General features: G+C 35.2%; 1 protein-coding gene across 1 annotated transcript in view; it reads left to right on the top strand.

Annotated features, from left to right (window-relative positions):
* Positions 1-560: 560 nt before the first annotated feature.
* The window catches only part of CEP126 (centrosomal protein 126), a 129,364-nt gene continuing 108,629 nt past the window's right edge, over positions 561-21,295 (top strand). Inside the window, exons 1-2 of the mRNA XM_057695482.1 lie at positions 561-956; positions 7,252-7,371. Coding sequence (XP_057551465.1) covers positions 829-956; positions 7,252-7,371 — 248 coding nt within the window. The 5' untranslated portion in view covers positions 561-828. The remainder of the gene's footprint in view (positions 957-7,251; positions 7,372-21,295) is intronic.

Genomic DNA, 21,295 nt, shown 5'->3' with positions numbered 1-21,295 from the left:
AATCTGGCAGCAAGGCTGGCACCATTAAAAGCCTTTGAAATGCAGACCTTATAAGTAGGGAAATGGCAAGGAAGACGACTTGCCGACTGAATGGCAGAAGCATCATGGAGTGGGTGAGAGAATGCAGAGAAAGGAAATTTCCACTTCACAAAGCTTTTTAAAAGGGGTGGTGTTTGGGGATAGTGATGCCCCAGAAAGACACAACTCAAACCCCACAACAGGACTCGGTAGTTAAACAACAAATCCTACCCTAAATTATCCCCGAGGCAATCATTTCAGATTACCGCGGTGGCGTGTGCCTGTATCTGGGGCTTTTGCATCTCACTGTCTTTCATCACTCTCAATACGCCCACGAAAACATCCTCAAAAAAAGGGGGGTAGAATGGAGTCAGGCTCCGAGGCACAAATCAGCTACCGTGTCCTGCGAAGACTCGGGTCCCTAGGGACGCCAGACAGCCAGCTCACAGGGGCGGGGGGAGTATGGGAGGAGTCTGCGCCTCCTATTGGCTGCTTCGGGCGCCCCGCCCCCACACCCTGGTTGCCGTCGCGAAGGACGCGGCGTCGGTTGCTTGTCAGCATGGCGGCGGCGGAGGGGTCGCGGCCGCCACCTCTGCCATTGCCAGGCAAGGTCGCCGCTGCTGCAGCTGCCGTCGCCACCACAGCCAAGAGCGCCGCTGTGCGGGAACCAGAGCTGCCGCGGCCAGCCTTCCCGCTGCAGTGACGCGGGGCCTCAGAAACAGAGTGCGGGGAGGGGCGGAGGAGGAGAAAGCCGGCGCTGCCATGAGGGAGGCGCTGGGGGCGAGCCGGGAGGCGGTGCTGAGGTGAAGGATGCTGACCGGGAGGCCCGGAACCCGAAGCGCGGTCGCGGGACTAGGCACTGAATCCTCGGACACCCGCGTCAGAGCCCCCCTCAGCCCTCGGTTGAGCGGCGGGCGTCACCGACCGGGCGCTTACCTGTATCCTTCGAGCAGTGGCTGCCGGGGTAGCTGTCTTGGAAGCGGGGCCCATCTTTTTTCCTATTAGGTTTCCATTATCACAGATGCAAGGTGATAGAAAATAGCCAGTCATCTTAGTGCGGAAATGTGTTTCAGCAAGGGTTGTTGCTCCCCTTAAACTGAAATACAATTTTATCCTGTTCTAGGACCGATTTCGGGGCCACCTTGTTATCTCACCCCCATTCAACTTTGGTGTAAATTTTTTGTGAGTTTTCAAATAGATCAACCGTATGTTCTATGGGGATTGTTTTCTTGTCTTTTAGAGTTATGCCATTATGTTCTTTGCTTAGTATTATCCACTTCCTGATTAATCATGCTGCTTGGAGAGAACAGTTCCACAAATAAGTAAAATGTTTTGCCCTCCTGAAACAGTCCGTTTTAACAGTTAACCTAGCACTTCCCTAATTTATTTACTGGAGCTGCTAAAGCCTAACACAGTTGGTTAATTTGTTTTGTTTTCCATCCTCCCCCCAGTCTGCTGTCAGAGAGACAGCAGACAGCAAATGAGAAGCAAAAGACCTGGACGCTTCACACTGGATTATCTCTGACCTTTCTCTAAGAATTGGTCAAGCCCACCTTTGATATTGCGTTGGTTGCATTGTAGAAAATCGAAAGAATGAAACAGTTTTATTTTCAAAATATGTAAACCATGTTTATTCCTTCAGAGAATGTTATGATAATTAGAGTGCAACCTTTGTGTTCTCGAAGGACTTGGTTGGTAGTGTTGGTGCTGTATAATTATCTTCATTCTTGTCAGAGAATGGAGTGTCTCCGATTTTCTAGTTAATCCCCATTTTCTTATCCTTACGTTCTCCCACTTCTGGGATGTTGCACTTTTAAAAGCAAGTCAACAACCAATTTTCATTTATTGCCTGCTTTTTGGCTAGGTGCTTGGTATACTACTCTACTGAAGACAGATACGTACAAAGCTTAACTAATGGTAAAATATCCTTCCTCTGATCATGCTTTCCTCAAGTTTTTATTTCTTCTGTCTTTTCTCTCTTTAGTCAACTTTTCAGAATGCTAACCTGCAATAGCAGCTTCTAGTTCTTTTCATCTGTTCATTATTAACTCCATTCACTTGGGCTTTTGCCCTTGCTTCTCCTCAAAACTCTCCTCCTTCAAGATGTAATCTGAAATAAACTGTATTGCTTTCTGTATAGATTTGATTTTGTCCCCTTGACATTGTATTTTCTTGGACCCTGAACTCCTGTTACACTGACCCTGATTTATCTCTAAATCAGAAAATAGGAAAGCACTGTAAGCATTGACAAAGTTTATCTTTCCATCATTTTCATTAGTGAAATGGTCACAGACAATATTTTTATATTTATGAGGTATGAACATTGATACAGCAAAGGAAGTATTTGTAAATAAATTCACTAGTACCTCAAATGAACAAAACCAAATAGACATAATTCCAGAATTATAATGTTGATTTCCTATAAAGAAATGTATTGCTAAAAATATACTTAAATACTAAATAGATAGTTAAAATTAAGAAAGTTGTAAATGATCATTTCAATAGATGCCCAGAGGCTTTGCTAAAATCTGACAACTTTTGCTAGTGTATGTGTATATATATGTATCTATAAGTACATATAATATATATATATTTTTTGCTAGTTTATGTATATATTTGCTAGTATATATAAAATTAATATATTTAAATTGGGATAGAGGAATTCTTTTGAACATAATAAAGACTATGACACAATTCAAGAACATCATTACGTTACTAGTTGGAGAAAGCATCTTTTGTATTATTTTGGATGTTCTTAGCGTCTCTAATGTTTCATATTGGATACCTGGTACAGAGTAGGTGTGCAAATTTATTGAATTAATGACTAAATTTAAAAAATGAACTATAGACTTAAAATAAGCGAGTGGGTTGGTAAAATTTCTACATGTGACTTCCAAATATGAATTCAATACTCAGAGGCCATCCAGCTTTCTATAGAAAATGTTTTCTCACTCCAGTCAGAACCTTATGAAGTTCATCTAATTAAAATTAAGAGTTCTATAATTTCAATTTCTTAAAAGAATTCAAATGGAAATAGAATAAAGTTTCCTTAAAAAAAAGAAGTGAAGATCTCTCATGTCGCATGCACACTATGCCTTTTTTTTTCTCATAAATATCTCCAGTCTTTTCCCCTTCCATTTTATCCTAGCACCCACCTTACCTCTCTGTATTCCCTACCCAATTTACACCCTATTCTTAATTATCTACACACATTCTCTCACCAACATCCTTGGTTCTTTGCACTCTTATTCTTCCTCAAGCACCCAGTAACTACTACAACCCTTCACTCAATAATGAAAATGCTGTCAGAGGAAAAAAAAAACATAAAACTGCTACAGCTTGATGGTTTCCAGCTTCACCAGAACAAGAACAGAGTTCTCTCTTGTTCCTCTTACTTTCTGTGCCAGATCTTTATCACTTCCCCTCACTCTCAGTAGACTGTCTTACTACAATACTTCATAAGAGAATGGATGCCATGAACTCCCCAGGTCCCTCCCAACAAACAACACAAACGCTCATACTCTCATCACCACCCTCAATCCCCTACTCTTTTTTTCCAGACTCGCTGATGGGATATCACTTGTACTGTAGAAGGTGAATCCATTCACTTGTGCCCGATTTTCATCACCTCTCTTCTCAGCAACCCTGGATTGTAAATTTTCCTAATTCTCTCTTACAATTTACTTACAATTTATTTTCTCTAATAGCCTTCTTTCCCTACATCCTATAAATATGCTCTGGTCTTAGCTATCCTTAAAACTAACAATCAAACCCTTTGATCATAAGAACCCTTTTAACTATATTCTAGTATCTCCTGTCTCCTTACTCAAACCTTTAAAAAAGTGTAGTCTAAATTCACTGTCTCTACCTTAAGTCACACTTTACACTACATTCCAAAATACACTTGAACTGATAAAAAAAGGTAAATATAAAAATAGACACAAAATTGTAAAGGAAAACTAACGGAAAATAGACTTTCACATTTTTCATAGTTTGAGGGTATAGTAACTACGTTTTAAAAAGAAAATCAATTTCAAATGGAAAATATTTCAAAGATAACTGATTAATTTAAAACTTTAGTGTAAGGGGAAAGTATATAATTAAATAAATTGAATTATCTGGGGAAAATACTTGTAGTAACTATGATAGAGGGTTAATATTTACACTATTCTATCTCGATTGAATTTACTGAAATTGATTTTTTAAATAAAGTTCTCAATTGATAAATGGCCAGTGACTCTGAACTAACAATTCACCAAAGAGGAAAATAAAAATTAGTAATCAAACATGGCAACTATTCTATTTTGCTAATATATACATAATAAAACATGACTTTACATTTGGTCTTTCTGAAAAAAAAAAGTACTACCTTATGTTCATGAAGTTTGGAAACTCATATTCATATATTTTTAATGACATGTAAATTTATATAACCTTTTTAGAAACCAATATGTCTGTGAGGCACTAAAAGGTATAAAAATGTGTATACCGTTTGTCCTAGTTTATCTACTGAGAATTTTCTCCAAGGAAATCAGCAAGAAATGGCTTTTATTAAGCCATCACCATATTCTAAGCACCATCCCAGGCACCAGAGTTATAGAAATGTAGAGGAGACACATATGATGTACCTATGAGGGTGTCAAATCATTCTGTGAGGGCTAGAAAAAGCTTCACAGTGGAGGAACTGAAAGGATGAGTAGAGTTAGCCAACATGTGCCAAAAGATAATGGCATACTACATCATGGCTTGTCCTGTTAATATGTATCTTAGTGTGGCTGGACATAGGAGTCATGCAAGGAAATGTTGAAAAATGAAGTTGAAAAAACAGACCAGATTACAGAATGCCTTATATTCCAAGAAATTTGTAATGTATCATGAAGGTGATAGGGATATTTTGGAGAAGAGCAAAGAAAGAGAAACCCAATGATATTTGTGTTTAGCTGGTTTTGTGGAGGTTCAAATGGAGGATGGCAAGTTTAGGAGTACTGCAATAAGATGAGTTAGAAGACTACTGAAGTAGTCCAGGCAAGGGATTTAAAGCATCTGAGCTAAGGCTGTGAAAAGAGGTACAGAGAAGAAGAAAAAGAATCAGGATAGCTCTAATAAATTTGACAAAAGTATGGGTTATATGATTCATAGTTATTAGTGATGGTAACATATTTACAACAACCTAAATGAGCTACAGTTAGAAAAAGACTAAATTGGGAGAGGAAGAGATGAGGATGAGGTGGGGTAGATTAGGCTATGCTTTTAAATTATAATCATTATGTATTACTTACCCAGTCCTACAACCCACAGTATTTTTGGGCTTGTTGTTGGTTGGTTTTTTTATTGTTAAGTAAATAAAAATTACCTTCCTTTGAACAAGTATTTAACAGTAATTCTTATGGAAATATCTTACCTTTGCAATACAGCTTGTATGAAAACTAAAAGTTTAACCAGCCATCTGATATTTTTTAAATTTGAATACCATACTTCATAGAGATGGAAAGGCAGCAGCATTTTTTATAGCTCAGCAGGCAGTATTTTATATATATATATATATGTATAGAGAGAGAGAGGCAGATTTAATTAAATCTAACAATATATAGTTGTCAGAACATTATTACAAACATTACATTTTTGATTTTCTTTATATTCTTGTGGTGAGACCTGAAGCATGTTAAACAGAGAACAGAATTATCTCCACATGCATCATAGTCCTGCGTATTTCTCATCTGAGCCAAAGCAACTTCTCCCTTTTCTTCCTTCACAATGTTGCTCTTGGGTACCCTGAAAGGAAGTTGCACTTTTCTCCACTGCCATGTTGTGACTTAGTTAGCCATCTTGTTGAAGTCTGACTCCTTCTAATAAAGTACTCTATTAGAGAAAAACAAGCTAAATCTTTAGCTGTCTCTCTGCTAACAAAGAACCAGATTCCTTCCCTTTTTGTTTCATTTTTATAAATCTACAAAAGAAACTTTAAGTAAAAATATCATGTGTGTGAGTACATGTGAATATTTGTTTATGGTGAGGTAGTGCAAAATTTTATAATAAAACAAAGGTAAATTAATCATGGCCAATGGCATAAAAATGTTTAAATAGAAACATAATTGAAAGTTCCCATTAGCAAAGTTTCAAATGCCCAAAAAGTTCAAATAAATGTGATTGTTTTGAAATACATAATAGTTTGTTTTACTATATTGATGCTGAAGCACTGTAGGATCCTAAAATTAACACATTTTGGATTAACAAATTATGTACAGCATAATTTATTATTTAATTTATTTCTTGTATTCTGTTTTACCATTAATATTTATGGTATATAAAAATATCTTGATTAAATAGAACTGTTAAAACTTTGAACCTTTATTTTTTGGGGAAAAATTTAAACACACTGTTTATTCTAAAAAAACAACAGGCATACCCTAAAATATATAGCTGCAGTACAATCTTATATGCATCTACACCTAATGATGAGGTACTGAAAATGATAATTGAATGACCACTTTTTAAAACCTCAAAATCATTAAAAACAAAAAAATACTGTGATAAATTTCATAACAGCATTCAATAATGCCAGTTATAAAATTTACATCAATTTACTACATCAATTCAACTTATTTAAAGAAAGTTTAATTTTATACAGTAAATTTCAAATGAATGAATGATTAGGATAACTAAAATACTCCTTATCTGGCAAACTTCTAAACATTACTATGTATGGTTTTCCTAATGGTTTGTTTTCTAACCTATGAATAAATCACTAAACTATATTCCCAAACTTTCCAATTATATTGCTATTTGATTTTTAATATTTGTGCATGACTTTCATACTGTGGATTAAAGGATCTACTGAAACATTTAATTCATCTACTTTCTATTAGTGAGATATAACCTTCTTTCATTTTTCTATATACATGCCTAAGATAGTAACTTGTTAATAAGTACTCAAATATCTGTATAATGAATGAAAAGATATGTAGTCTCCTTTTCTGGGCTTATGATATCTGAAAGTAATTAATTTTTTTCCCCAAAGAAAGTGAGATGTATCTTCAGTTCTAATACCAAGTCAAGAGTTTTCTTATGTAAAGCATGTCAGTCATATACTAACACTAATGTGTACACATACTAATTGTTCCACAAAAAATCGTTACATCATTAATATGAGGATGTAATTATATTTATCAGATAGCACTGATACTCATCCACTAAAGATGTAAACCACTGTCCTTAACTTTATGCTGTCATTAGAGATATGAAAATCCATTTTGAGAAAAATTTAGAAGACGAGCGCCAAATATTACTGCAGCAACAAAAAATATGTCGAAATCGCGCACGTAAATATTTTGTGGAATCAAACCAGAGAAAAAAGTAAGTAATTGTTTCTTATTCAGAAGCATAGAAACTCAAAGTCATTCTAAATTAATCATTTCTCTACTTTGTAGCATTTTATGAACCTAAGTCATGACAGTGTTTTATCTATAAAATTGACCAAGATTTTTGTGGCTTTTAAATTTTTTTCTGCCACAGCACAAAAACAGTGATGGTACAATCTAGTTTACTGACTGTGACTGTAGCAGTCTTTTCTTGTCATAGAACTTATTAGTGTCATAATCACTTCTTAAAATGACTTTAAAATGTATTCTTCATTTTTTTGTATCATTTTATGATAAAAAGTTACCAATTAGCATTAGAATATCTTTGATTTTAATTCATTATTCACATATATAATTTTTCTATATGTGCTACCCTCATTCATCCAGTCAGAAAAATGAGGAAAATATGAATAATGGTGGAAACATGATAAAAGGAATTTTATAAATGATTTCCATTTTAAAAAGAGCTTTCTAGTATAAACTGTAAGCTAAAGTAAAAATGCAGATCATCCTATCCCTGCTTGACGTTTTCGAGATTTGTTTGAATTATTAGATTTTTTTTTATACAGAATGGTTATGCCATTTTTATTGTTGTTTTTGCTACCTTGTTCGTATTTCTACAATAGGTGAATAGCAGAAAATCCCTAGAGTTTATTAACTACATCATTGGGCATATGTTGCAAATCCCATTTGGTGAATACAAAATTGTTTATCTGTAATTTTTTTCTGGCACTGTATTTCTCTTTAGATTAACTCTATATTGCCTGATGTAGTTGAAAGTATTTAACAAAGCTTGTTTTTGTTTTTGTTTTGTATGTGTGTATTTTTGCTTTTCTCTTATCTTTCAGCTCCTGAAGCTGATAAAAGACACATGATAGGTGTTCAGTAAAAATGAATAATCATATGTTGAAAGCATCATGGGCTTTGGAGAGAGTTAGGTTTAAATCCTAGCTCCATGAGTTAGAGCAAGTTATTTAATCTCTTTGAACTTCGGTTTCTCATTTATGATTGGAATTAATACTATCCATTTCAAGAAAATTCTTAGCCAGAACATGTTTCCAATATAATTTCATCATGTTTATTTTTCTGTCACCCTACAGAGGAGTAAATAAAAAAATCTTTTTTATGTAAAGACATAAAAATTTTGTTTTTTTTTTTTTTGGAACCTTTATTGAGATACAGTTAACATACAATGAACTGCATATATTTAGAGCATATATTTATACAATTTGGTATCCCAATCTCCCAATTCATTCCCCCCCAACCCTCCCTGCTTTCCCCACTTGGTGTCCATATGTTTGTTTTCTACATTTATGTCTCTATTTCCGCCTTGCAAACCAGTTGATTTGTACCATTTTTCTATACTCCGCATATATGTGTTAATATACGGTATTTGTTTTTCTCTTTCTAACTCACTTCACTCTGTATGACGGTCTCTATGTCCATCCATGTCTCTAAGAATGTCCCAGTTTCATTGCTTTTTACAGCTGAGTAATATTCCATTGTATATATGTACCACATCTTTTTTATCCATTCATCTGTTGATGGACATTTAGGTTGCTTCCATGTCCTGGCTATTGTAAATAGTGCTGCAATGAACATTGGAGTGCATGTGTCTTTTTGAATTATGGTGTTCTCTGGGTATATGCCCAGCAGTGGGATTGCTGGGTCATATGGTAACTCTATTTTTAGTTTTGCAAGGAACCTCCATACTGTTCTCCATAGTGGCTGTATCAGTTTACATTCCCACCAACAGTGCAAGAGCCTTCCCTTTTCTCCACACCCTCTCCAGCATTTACTGTTTGCAGACTTTCTGATGATTCCCATTCTAACTGGTGTGAGGTGATACCTCATTGTAGTTTTGATTTGCATTTCTCTAATAATTAGTGATGCTGAGCAGCTTTTCATGTGCCTCTTGGCCACCCATATGTCTTCTTTGGAGAAATGCCTATTTAGGTCTTCTGCCCATTTTTTGATTGGGGTGTTTGTTTTTTTGATATTGAGCTGCATGAACTGTTTATATATTTTGGAGATTAATCCTTGTCTGTTGATCCGTTTGCAAATATTTTCTCCCATTCTAAGGGTTGTCTTTTCGTCTTGCTTATAGTTTCCTTTGCTGTGCAGAAGCTTTGAAGTTTCGTTAGGTCCCACTTATTTATTTTTGTTTTTATTTCCATTACTCTAGAGGGTGGATCAGAAAAGATCTTGCTGTTATTTATGTCGAAGAGTGTTCTTCCTATGTTTTCCTCTAGGAGTTTTATAGTGACTGGCCTTACATTTAGGTCTTTAATCCATTTGGAGTTTATTTTTGTGTATGGTGTTAGGGAGTGTTCTAATTTCATTCTTTTACATATAGCTGTCCAGTTTTCCCAGCACCACTTATTGAAGAGGCTGCCTTTTCTCCAATGTATATCCTTGCCTCCTTTGTCATAGATTAGTTGACCATAGTTTATCTCGGGGCTTTCTATTCTGTTCCATTGATCTATATTTCTGCTTTTGTGCCAGTACCATACTGTCTTGATCACTGTAGCCTTGTAGTATAGCCTGAAGTCAGGAAGCCTGATTCCAACAACTCCGTCTTTTGTTCTCAAGATTGCTTTGGCTATTCGGGGTCTTTTGTGTTTCCACACAAATCGTAAAATTTCTTGTTCTAGTTCTGTGAAAAATTCCATTGGTAATTTGATAGGGATTGCATTGAATCTGTAAATTGCTTTGGGTAGTATAGTCATTTTCACAATATTGATTCTTCCAATCCAAGAACATGGTATGTCCCTCCATCTGTTTCTGTCATCTTTGATTTCTTTCACTGGTGTCTCATAGTTTTCTGAGTACAGATCTTTTACCCCCTTGGTTAGGTTTATTCCTAGGTATTTTATTCTTTTTGTTGCAATGGTGAATGAGATTGTTTCCTTAATTTCTCTTTCTGATCTTTCATTGTTAGTGTATAGAAATGCAAGAGATTTCTGTGTGTTAATTGTGTATCCTGCAACTTTACCAAATTCATCAATTAGCTCAAGTAGTTTTCTGGTGGCATCTTTAGGATTTTCTAGGTATAGTATCATGTCATCTGCAAACAGTGACAGTTTGACTTCTTCTTTTCCAATCTGGATTCCTTTGATTTCTTTTTCTTCTCTGATTGCTGTCGCAAGGACTTCCAAAACTATGTTGAATAGTAGTGGCGAAAGTGGACATCCTTGTCTTGTTCCTGATCTTAGAGGGAGTGCTTGCAGTTTTTCACCATTGAGAATGATGTTTGCTGTGGGTTTGTCATATATGGCCTTTATTATGTTGAGGTAGGTTCCCTCTATGCCCACCTTCTAGAGAGTTTTTATCATAAATGGCTGTTGAATTTTGTCAAAAGCTTTTTCTGCATTTATTGAGATGATCATGTGGTTTTTATCCTTCAGTTTGTTAATATGGTGTATCACATTGATTGATTTGCATATATTAAAGAGTCCTTGCATTCCAGGGATAAACCCCACTTGATCATGGTGTGTGATCCTTTTAATGTGTTGTTGGATTCTGTTAGCTAGTATTTTGTTGAGGATTTTTGCAACTAAATTCGTCAGTGATATTGGTCTGTGATTTTCTTTTTTTGTAGTATCTTTGTCTGGTTTTGGTATCAGGGTGATGGTCACCTCATAAAATGAGTTTGAGAGTGTTCCTTCCTCTGCAATGTTTTGGAAGAGTTTGAGAAGGATGGGTGTTAGGTCTTCTCTAAATGTTTGATGTCTTATGTTTAAATACCTGAGTACTCCTTTCTAAAACAAAGACCCATTACTGTTTGTTCGTATAGCGTCTTGTACTTTACTTTGGTAGCACGTTACAGTGATAGTTTATTTCTGGATTCATTTGTTAAGTTTCTGTGTCCCGCACTAGAGTATAAAAGTTCTGTGATGGCAAAAAAAAAAAAAAAATTTTAAGACACTAATCATTTGTTTCTATATTTCACCTTTTAAGAAGGGGACCAAATCATTATTTGTGCACTTGTGAATTTCAGAATATGCCTATCATTATGGCTTTTTTGGCCTATCTATGCTTTACGTTATCTAAGTTTATGCTGTCTCTTCATATTATGGTCATAGAGTTTAGAAAAAAATATTATACCTACAAGCAGAGGTATTCTCCTAACATTTTTTTTCTACAAAAAGACAAATTTATACTTTGACATTGTCAGTACTGTTTCCCCCATAGTGCTCAAAAGATGTTCATAGCACCAAGTGTTCTCTGTTTACTTACATTAATTGCTTAAAATCATACACATTTTAATTTTATTATTTTTTGTCTTTCTATTGCCAGTATTTTTCTTATATGTTTTTGTCACATTTTGAAGCTTTCCATTCTGTCACTCAGTGTCTCTACAGTGGAGTCCCCTTTGTTTCCCTCCAAAACCTCCTCCCTTCATCAGTAGGTACTGCTACAATAGATACTGGTTACCTTTTAGAGCTAATGCATAATGGGCAATCTGAGACTTCCCTTTTTAGCTCAGAGGAATTGGAGCCACATTTTCTTGCCTCATAGCATCCCTTTTTTTTGTTTTGTTTTGTAACATTAGTTTGCTGGATCCCATCCTCAGGTAACTTTCTAATAGGCTGCTTTGTGGACCAGATAGTTTTAATATATACACAAATAAAGAAAATTAACTTACTCCCTATATTGTTTTTAATTTTCAACTTTAAAGCTAACTTTTGATAAATTAGTGAATAGGCATTTATTCATCAACAAGCATAGCTAATTGAGTACCAATTATTAAACATTATATTAGGAGAAAAAATAATTTTGCTTAATCTATTTTATCACTAAACATTAGAAATGTCAATAATCTGATTTAACCTGACTGCCTGAGGAAAATAAATTGCAATAGATTTTAAGAAATAAAGAACTCAAAAGGGAGCTTCAGATCATTTTAAAACAATGTAATGTAAGCATGTAGGCTTAAAAGTTCAGATAATCAGACAAAACTCCTATGTAACTGTATAACAACTGGCAGAATAAAAAAGGAATAGAATGGGGGAAACTGCCCAAATAAAGAGAAAAGGAAACACTTCCAGGTGAGGGACAAGTACTTTAGAAGAATCACTAAAATCTATAATAAAAAAGATTCTTTACATATCCTATAGGCAAAAAAAAAATTACCTAGAGAATCACAAAATGAATTACTTGGTGAGCATGACGTATGGGGTAGCTATATTATCTATTTGTTAGAATGGTGGAGTTTGGAGTTCCCCATGAGGCAGGGAAAATGTACCTTAGAATAATAAGAAGGAATTATACTTTAAGCAGTAAGCTGTATCAATCAAACCTACATATATAGATGTATGGTATAAGCTAAAAATACAAACAGATTCAAATAAATCCAGATATCAGTAGGTTTAAATATCCATGGTTATATTATGCATAATATATTCATAATATATTAAAAGAATATTAAAGGAATTTAGGATATTTAGAAGTTATCTTTGACCATTTAAAATGTCACAGAGGACAGAGTTTATCCATTCAACTAACATTTACTGGTTTCATATAGTAGAGGATAAAAATAAAAAATGCACGATTCTTGCCTTCAATTTACTAATAGTGAAGTAATAAAGGATGGCCATGCTGTGCAATAAATACTATGATTGAGTCACCTACAAGGTGCTATAGAAGTACATCTCATATACTACAGGACAAGGAAGGGTTCCTGGAAGAGTAAAGTCTTATTAGATAACCAGGAGTTAGACAGGGTACTTGAGGGTTAAAAGAGAACAATATGTGAAAAAGCTTAATGTTGTGAAATACAAAAGTTTGATGTGATTTAGGCACTGAAAAATGTAGAAGGGTATCAGGAGAAGAAACTATAGAGTTAATAGGAGACATTTCATAAAATAACTTTTGTGCCAATCGAAAGAAATTAAACCCTATCCCTAGGACTCTGAGATGCTGCTGAAAGAGTGAAATCAGAGAAGTATCATGATCATGTTTATATTTTATCTCATTATAACAAAGGGATAGAGGATGAATTGAAAACACAGGCTGGAGGCAAAGAAGACAGGTAGAAAGCTGTTACAGTGATCTAAGCAAGAGAAGGTATGCAGGTAGAGTCAGGTTTGAGTAGGTAGAGTCAATAGGAGTCAAAGGTCATTTATGGATGGTACATGAAGAACATTGTCAGAAGTGGAATACTTATCAATTATGCAAACTTTATTTATCTCTAAATTGCAGTGTATATTTCTGTAAATTTTTATACAGATTATGATAAATGTGGTTTGATCTTTTCTTTATGCCTTAGAAACATTATTATGGGCATCAAATATTCTACTCTGTTATTGCCCTTGAGCTGTTAAGCTTTATTTAGTTTACAGTACTAGTCTCTAACTGGTAAGCTTGGTGAATTCTATTAAAGACTTTTCTCCCTCACTGTTTAGCTGTAATTTCGCTGTTTTAAATTAGACTCTTTATTTTGAGATAATTATAGATTCACACGCGGTTGTAAACAGTAATAGAGAGAGATCCCATAATACCTTTTACTCATTTTCCCCCAGTGGTAACATCTTGAAAAACTATAGTTCAGTCTCACAACCAGGATAATGATAATTACACAATCAAGACACAGAACATTTCTATCACCTCACATTGCCCTTTTATAGCCACACCCACCTCCCTCCTACACCCACCCCCTGGAAATCACTAATCCGTTCTCATTTCTATAATTTTTTCATTTCTAGAGTTATATAAATGGGGTCATATGTATGTATGATTGATTTATATATGCATGATTGATTTATATATGTGTGATGATCTATGTATGATTTGGGACTGGCTTTTTTCACTCACATTTCTCTGGGATTCATCCAGGTTGTTGTATGCATCAGTAGGTCATTGCTTTTTATTGCTGAGTATTAGTCCATGATATGGATGTAGCAGAGTTTGTTTATCCTTTCACCCATTGAAGGATACCTGGCTAATTCCCAGTTTGGGGTTACCATGAATAAAGTTGCTATAAATATTCATGTATAGGTTTTTGTGTAAACCTAAGTTTTTATTTCTCTGGAATAAATGAAGAAGTACAATTGCTGGATCATATGGTGGTTGCATGTTTATAGTCTTTTAAGAAACTGCCAAATTGTTCTTCAGAGTTACTGTACCCACTAGCAGTGTAAGAGTGATCCAGTTTTCCACATCCTCATTAGCATTGGTGTTATAAATATTTTGTATTTTAGCCATTCTTAAAGGTGTATAGTAATATCTCAGTGTGGTTTTAATTGACATTTTCTTAATGGCTAATGATGTAGAATATCTTTTCATGTGCTTATTTGCCATCTGCCTGTCTTTGAAATTTTTCTTAATGTCTTTTATCCATTTTCTTTTTTTTTTTTGAAGTATAGTTAATTTACAATGTTATGTTAGTTTCAAGTGTACAGCAGAGTAATTCATTTATACATATATATATATACATATATATTCTTTTTTAAATTTTTTTCCATTACAGGTTATTACAAGATATTGAATACAGTTCTCTGTACTATACAGTAGGTTCTTATTATTTTATATATAGTATATGTTAATCCCAAACTCCTAATTTATCTCCCTGCCCCTCCCATTATTCCCTTTGGTAAGCATAAATTTGTTTTCTATATCTGTGAGTCTGTTTCTGTTTTGTAAATAAGTTCATTTGTATCATTTCTTAGATTCCACATATAATAGGTATCATATGGAATTTGTCTTTCTCTGTCTAACTTACTTCACTTAATATGATCATCTCTAGGTCCATCCATGTTGCTGCAAATGACATTATTTAATTCTTTTTTGTGGCTGAGTAATATTCCATTATATTTGTGTACTGCTACCTTATCCATTCATCTATCAGTGGACATTTAGGTCGTTTCTGTGTCTTGGCTATTGTAAATAGTGCTGCTATGAACATTGGGGTGCATGTATCTTTTTGAATTAGAGTTTTCTCCAGATATATGCCCAGGAAGTGTGATTGCAGAATCATATGGTTACTCTATTTTTAGTTTTTTAAGGAACTTCCCTATTGTTCCCCATAGTGGCTGCACTAGTTTACATTCCCACCAACAGTGTAGGAGGGTTCCTTTTTCTCCACACCCTCTCCAGCACTTATTATTTGTAGACTTTTTAATGATGGCCATTCTGACTGGTATGAGATGATACCTCATTGTAGTTTTGATTTGCATTTCTCTACTAATTAGTGGTAATGAGCATCTTTTTATGTGCCTGTTGGCCATCTGTATGTCTTCTTTGGGGAAATATCTGTTTAGGTCTTCTGTCCATTTTTTGATTGGGTTGTTGGCTTTTTTGATATTAAGCTGTGTGAGATGTTTGCTTATTTTGGAAATTAATTTCTTGTCAGAAACATCATTGGCAAATATTTTCTCCCAGACCATAGGTTGTCTTTTCATTTTGTTTATAGCTTTTTTCCTTTGCTGTGCAAACACTTTTAAGATTAATTAGGTCCCATTTGTTTATTTTTGTTTTTATTTCCATTACTCTAGGAGACAGATCCAAAAAGTATTGCTATGATTTATGTCAAAGGGTGTTCTGCCTTTGTTTTCCTCTAGGAATTTTATAGTATCCAGTCTTATAGGTGTTTAATCCATTTTGAGTTTATTTTTGTATATGGTGTTAGAGAATGTTCTAATTTCATTCTTTTACATGTAACTGCCCAGTTTTCCCAGCACCAGTTCTTAAGAAGACTCTTTTCTCCTTTGTATATTCTTGCCTCCTTTGTCTTAAATTAATTGACCTTTTATCCATTTTCTAATTAGATTATTTGCTTTTTTATTGTTGAGTTTCAAGGGCCCTCTATATATTCTAGGTACAAGTCCTTTGTCAGATATATGGTTTACAAATATTTTCTTCTACACTGGAGCTTATATTTTCACCTTCTCAATAGGGTCTTTCCTAGAGCAAGTTTTTCATTTTTATGAGGTGCAGTTTATCAGTCTTTCTTTTCATAGATTGTGCTTTTGGTGACACCAGGTTGGAGAAGAGACTCCTTATTACTGCTGGGCAGTTAGTGGGAGTTACAGCTCCTCACATGATCTCTGTTGACACCACATTGGGAGTGGCCTCATTACTGCTGGTGGTGGTAAAAATCTTGTCTTTCCACAGCCTCCTCAGACAAAATCCAACCAGGGAGAAGTAGGGGCACCTCGTTACTAGTAGGTGATAGTCCACACTCTCCCCTTAGTTACTACTAATACTGGGGCTGAGGAGGACCTCATTACCACCAGCTGGAGATGAAAGCCTAGCATTCCACTGAGCTTCTCTGACACCATTCTGGCAAGAGGGTTGGGGATGTCTGGTTACAATCCGGCAAGGATGGAAATGAAATCTAGGCTCCTTACTCAGCCTTGGCTTAGATGGGAGCGGGACATGGGTTTTTTTCTGTGGTGTTTGGATGGAGTAGTAGCGTTACTGTCTAAAAGTTTCCTGTCTTGCTGGATTCACCTTTTCCTCCTCGTGGAGCTAGAGAAAGCTGCTCTTTTTTTTTTTTTTTTTCCAGTGGTGGTAGAGGTGAGAGGTGGTGCTTTTTTGTCTAAGCCCATTGACATTTCCAGGTGGCCTCTTTCTCCCACTCCAAGTATGGGATATATGAAGTCAAAAGAAACCCAGAGAACTTATCACCATGTTGTTCCTAAGGCCCTAAGGTCCCTAGCCAGTCTGCCTCCTTCTCTCCACCTTTCAGACTTTTCTTAATTTTTTTAATATATAATATCCAGCATTTTAATTTTTTCTTAGTGAAAGAAATATGAAAAGTCTGTATACTTCCTCTTCCCAGAAGCAAATTCATTCCTTTTGTTTAAATTAATTTTTACTGGAGTATAGTTGTTTACAATGTTGTGTTAGTTTCTGCTCTACCATGAAATGAATCAGCTATACATATACATATACATATATTCTCTCTTTTTTGGATTTTCTTCCCATTTAGGTCACCACAGAGCACTGAGTAGAATCCCTGTGCTATGTAGTAGGTTCTCATTAGTTATCTATTTTATACATAGTAGTGAATATATGTCTATCCCATTCTCCCAATTCATCCCACCCCCCTTCCCCCCACCCCAGTATCCACACATCCATTCTCTACATCTGTGTCTCTTTATACTTTGCAAATAAGTTCATCTGTATCATTTTTCTAGATTCCACATATAAGCAATATTATATGATATTTGTTTTTCTCTTTCTGACTTATTTCACTCTGTATGACAATCTCTAGGTCCACCCATGTTGCTGCAAGTAGCATTATTTTGTTCTTTTTCATTGCTGAGTAATATCCCATTGTATATATGTACCACATCTTTTTTATCTATTCCTCTGTTGGTGGACATTTAGGTTGCTTCCACGTCCTGGCTATTGTAAATAGTGCTGCAGTGAATATTGCAGTGCATGTATTTTTTGAATTATGGTTTTCTCTGGGTACATACCCAGGAGTGGGATTGCTGGGTCATAGAGTAGTTTTAGTTTTTGAAGGAACCGCCATACAGGTCTCCATAGTGACTGTACCAGTTTGCATTCTCACCACACCCTCTCCAGCATTTATTGTTGTAGATTTTTGGATGATGGCTATTCTGACCACTGTGAAGTGATACCTCATTGTAGTTTTGATTTGCATTTCTCTAATAATTAGTGATGTTGAGCATCTTTTCATGTGTTTGTTGGCCACCTATATGTCTTCTTTGGAGAAATGTCTGTAGGTCTTCCACCCATTTTTGATTGGGTTGTTGGTTTTTTGATATTGAGCTGCATGAACCGTTTGTATATTTTGGAGATTAATCCCTTGTCAGTTGCTTCGTTTGCAAATATTTTCTCCAATTCTGAGGGTTGTCTTTTCATCTCATTTATGGGTTTACTTTTCTGTGCAAAAGCTTTTTAGTTTAATTAGATCCCACTTGTTTATTTTGGTTTTTATTTTCATTACTCTGAAAGTGAGTCAAAAAAGATCTTGCTGCAATTTATGTCAAAGAATGTGCCACCTATGGTTTTTTTTTTTTCCTCTAAGAGTTTTATAGTGTCCAGCCTTACATTTAGGTCTTTAATCCATTCTGAGTATATTTTTGTTTATGGTGTTAGAGAATAGTGTTAGGGAGTGTCCTAATTTCATTCTTTTACATGTAGCTGTCCAATTGTCCCAGCACCACTTATTGAAGAGACTGTGTTTTCTCCATTGCATATTCCTAGGTATTTTATTTTTTGTTGTGATGATAAATGGGATAGTTTCCTTAATTTCTCTTTCTGATCTTTCATTGTTAGTATATAGGAATGCAATAGATTTCTGTGTATCAATTTTGTATTCTGCAGCTTTACCAGATTCATTGATTAGCTCTAGTAGTTTTCTGGAGGCATTTTTAGTATTTTCTATGTATAGTATATCATCTGCAGACAGTAACAATTTTACTTCTTCTTTTCCAATTTATATTCCTTTTCTTTTTCTTCTCTGATTGCCATGGCTAGGACCACCAAAACTATGTTGAATAATTGTGGCGAGAGTGGACATCCTTGTCTTGTTCGTGATCTTAAAGAGGAAATGCTTTCAGTTTCTCACCATTGAGAATGATGTTTGCTGTGGGTTTGTGGTAGATAGATTTTATCATGTTGAGGTAGGTTCCCTCTATGCCCACTTTCTGGAGAGTTTTTATCATAAATGCATGTCAAATTTTGTCAAAAGCTTTTTCTGCATCTATTGAGATGATCATATGGTTTTTCTTCTTCAGTTTGTTAAGCATCACATTGATTGATTTATGTATATTGAAGAATCCTTGCATCCCTTGGATAAATCCCACTTGATCATGGTGTATGATATTTTTAATGTGTTGTTGGATTCTGTTTGCTAGTATTTTGTTGAGGATTTTTGTGTCTATGTTCATCAGTAATATTGGCTGGTAATTTTCTTTTTCTGTGATATCTTTGTATGGTTTTGGTATCAGGGTGATGGTGGCCTCGTAGAATGAGTTTGGGAGTGTTCCTTCCTCTTTGGGAAGACTTTGAGAAGGGTAGGTGTTAACTCTTCTCTAAATGTTTGATAGAAGTTATCTGTAAAGCCATCTGCTCCTGGACTCTTGATTGTTGAAAAATTTTTAATCACAGTTTCAATTTCATTACATGTGATTGGTCTGTTCATATTTTCTGTTTCTTCCTGGTTCAGTCTTGGATGGTTGTACCTTTCTAAGAATTTGTCCATCTCTTTCTGATTGTCCATTTTATTGGCATATAGTTGGTTGTGGTATTCTCTTATGATCCTTTGTATTTCTGTGGTGTCAGTTGTAACTTCTCCTTTTTCATTTCTAATTTTATTTATTTGAGTCCTCTCCCGTTTTTCTTGTTGAGTCTGGCTAAAGATTCATCAATTTTGTTTATCTTTTCAAAGAACTGGCTTTTAGTATCATCAATCTTTGCTACTATTTTCTTTGTCTCTCTTTCATTTATTTCTGCTCTGACCTTTATGATTTCTTTCTGCTAACTTTGCTTTTTGTTTGTTCTTCTTTCTTTAGTTACTTTAGGTGTAAGAATAGGTTATTTGAGATTTTTCTTGTTTCTTGAGGTAGAATTGTATTGTTATAAACTTCCCTCCTAGAACTGTTTTTGCTGAGTCCCATAGGTTTTAGATTGTCATATTTTCATTGTTATTTCTCTCAAGGTATTTTTTTTCTTTTTTGGGCTACATTGGGTCTTCATTGCTGCACATGGGCTTTCTCCAGTTGCAGTGAGCAGGGGATACTCTTTGTTGAAGTGTGTGGGCTTCTCATTGCAGTGGCTTCTCTTGTTTCAGAGCATAGGCTCTAGGCACTCAGACTTCAGGAGTTGCAGCACGTGGGCTCAGTAGTTGCGGCATGTGGGCCCTAGAGTGCACAGGCTTCAGAAGTTGTGGCACATGGGCTCAGTAGTTGTGGCTCATGGGCTCTAGAGCTCAGGCTTAGTAGTTGTAGCACACGGGCTTAGCTGTTCCACAGCATGTGGAATCTTCCCAGATGAGGGGTCGAACCCATGTCCCCTGAATTGGCAGATAGATTCTTAACCATTATGCTACTAGGTAAGTCCTCTAGTTATTTTTTGATTTCCTCTTTGACTTCTTCAGTAATCCATTGGTTATTTAGTTGCATGTTGTTTAGCGTCCATGTGTTTGTGTTTTTTACAGGTTATTTTCTGTAATTGATTTCTAATCTCATAGTGTTGTAGTCAGAAAAGGTGCTTGATATGATTTCAGTTTTCTTAACTTTAATGAGGCTTGAATTGTGACCCAAGATGTGATCTATCCTGGACAATGTTTCATGGGCACTTGATAAGAAAATGTATTCTGCTGCTTTCAGATGGAATGTCCTATAAATCTCAATTAAGTCTATCTGGTCTAATGTGTCATTTAGTTCTTGTGTTTCCTTATTAATTTTCTTTCTGGATGATCTGTCCGTTGGTGTGAATAAAGTGTTAAAATCCCCCACTATTATTGTGTCACTGTTGATTTCCCCTTTTATGGCTGTTAGCATTTGCCTTATGTATTGAGGCGCTCATGTGTTGGATGCATAAATATTTACAATTGTTAAATCTTCTTCTTGGATGGATGCCTTGATCATTGTGTAGTGTCCTGCCTTGTCTCTTATAACAGTCTTTATTTTAAAGTCTGTTTTTTCTGATATAAGTATTGCTACTCCAGCTTTCTTTTGATTTCCATTTGCATAGGATATCTTTTTCCATCCCCTCACTTTCAGTCTATATGTGTCCCTAGCTCTGAAGTGGGTCTCTTATACACAACATATAAACAGGTCTTGTTTTTGTATTCATTCATTTGTATTCTGTGTCTTTTAGTTGGAGCATTTAATCCATTTACATTTAAGGTAATTATCTATGTGTATTGGATGGGCCAAAAAGTTCATTCAGGTTTTTCTTACCATCTTATGAAAAAACTCAAAAGAACTTTTTTGCCA

The sequence above is a fragment of the Hippopotamus amphibius genome, chromosome 9, assembly GCF_030028045.1.
Source record: "Hippopotamus amphibius kiboko isolate mHipAmp2 chromosome 9, mHipAmp2.hap2, whole genome shotgun sequence".
In the NCBI taxonomy this organism is placed as follows: domain Eukaryota; kingdom Metazoa; phylum Chordata; class Mammalia; order Artiodactyla; family Hippopotamidae; genus Hippopotamus; species Hippopotamus amphibius.
This window is presented reverse-complemented; position numbering and strand designations above follow the sequence as displayed.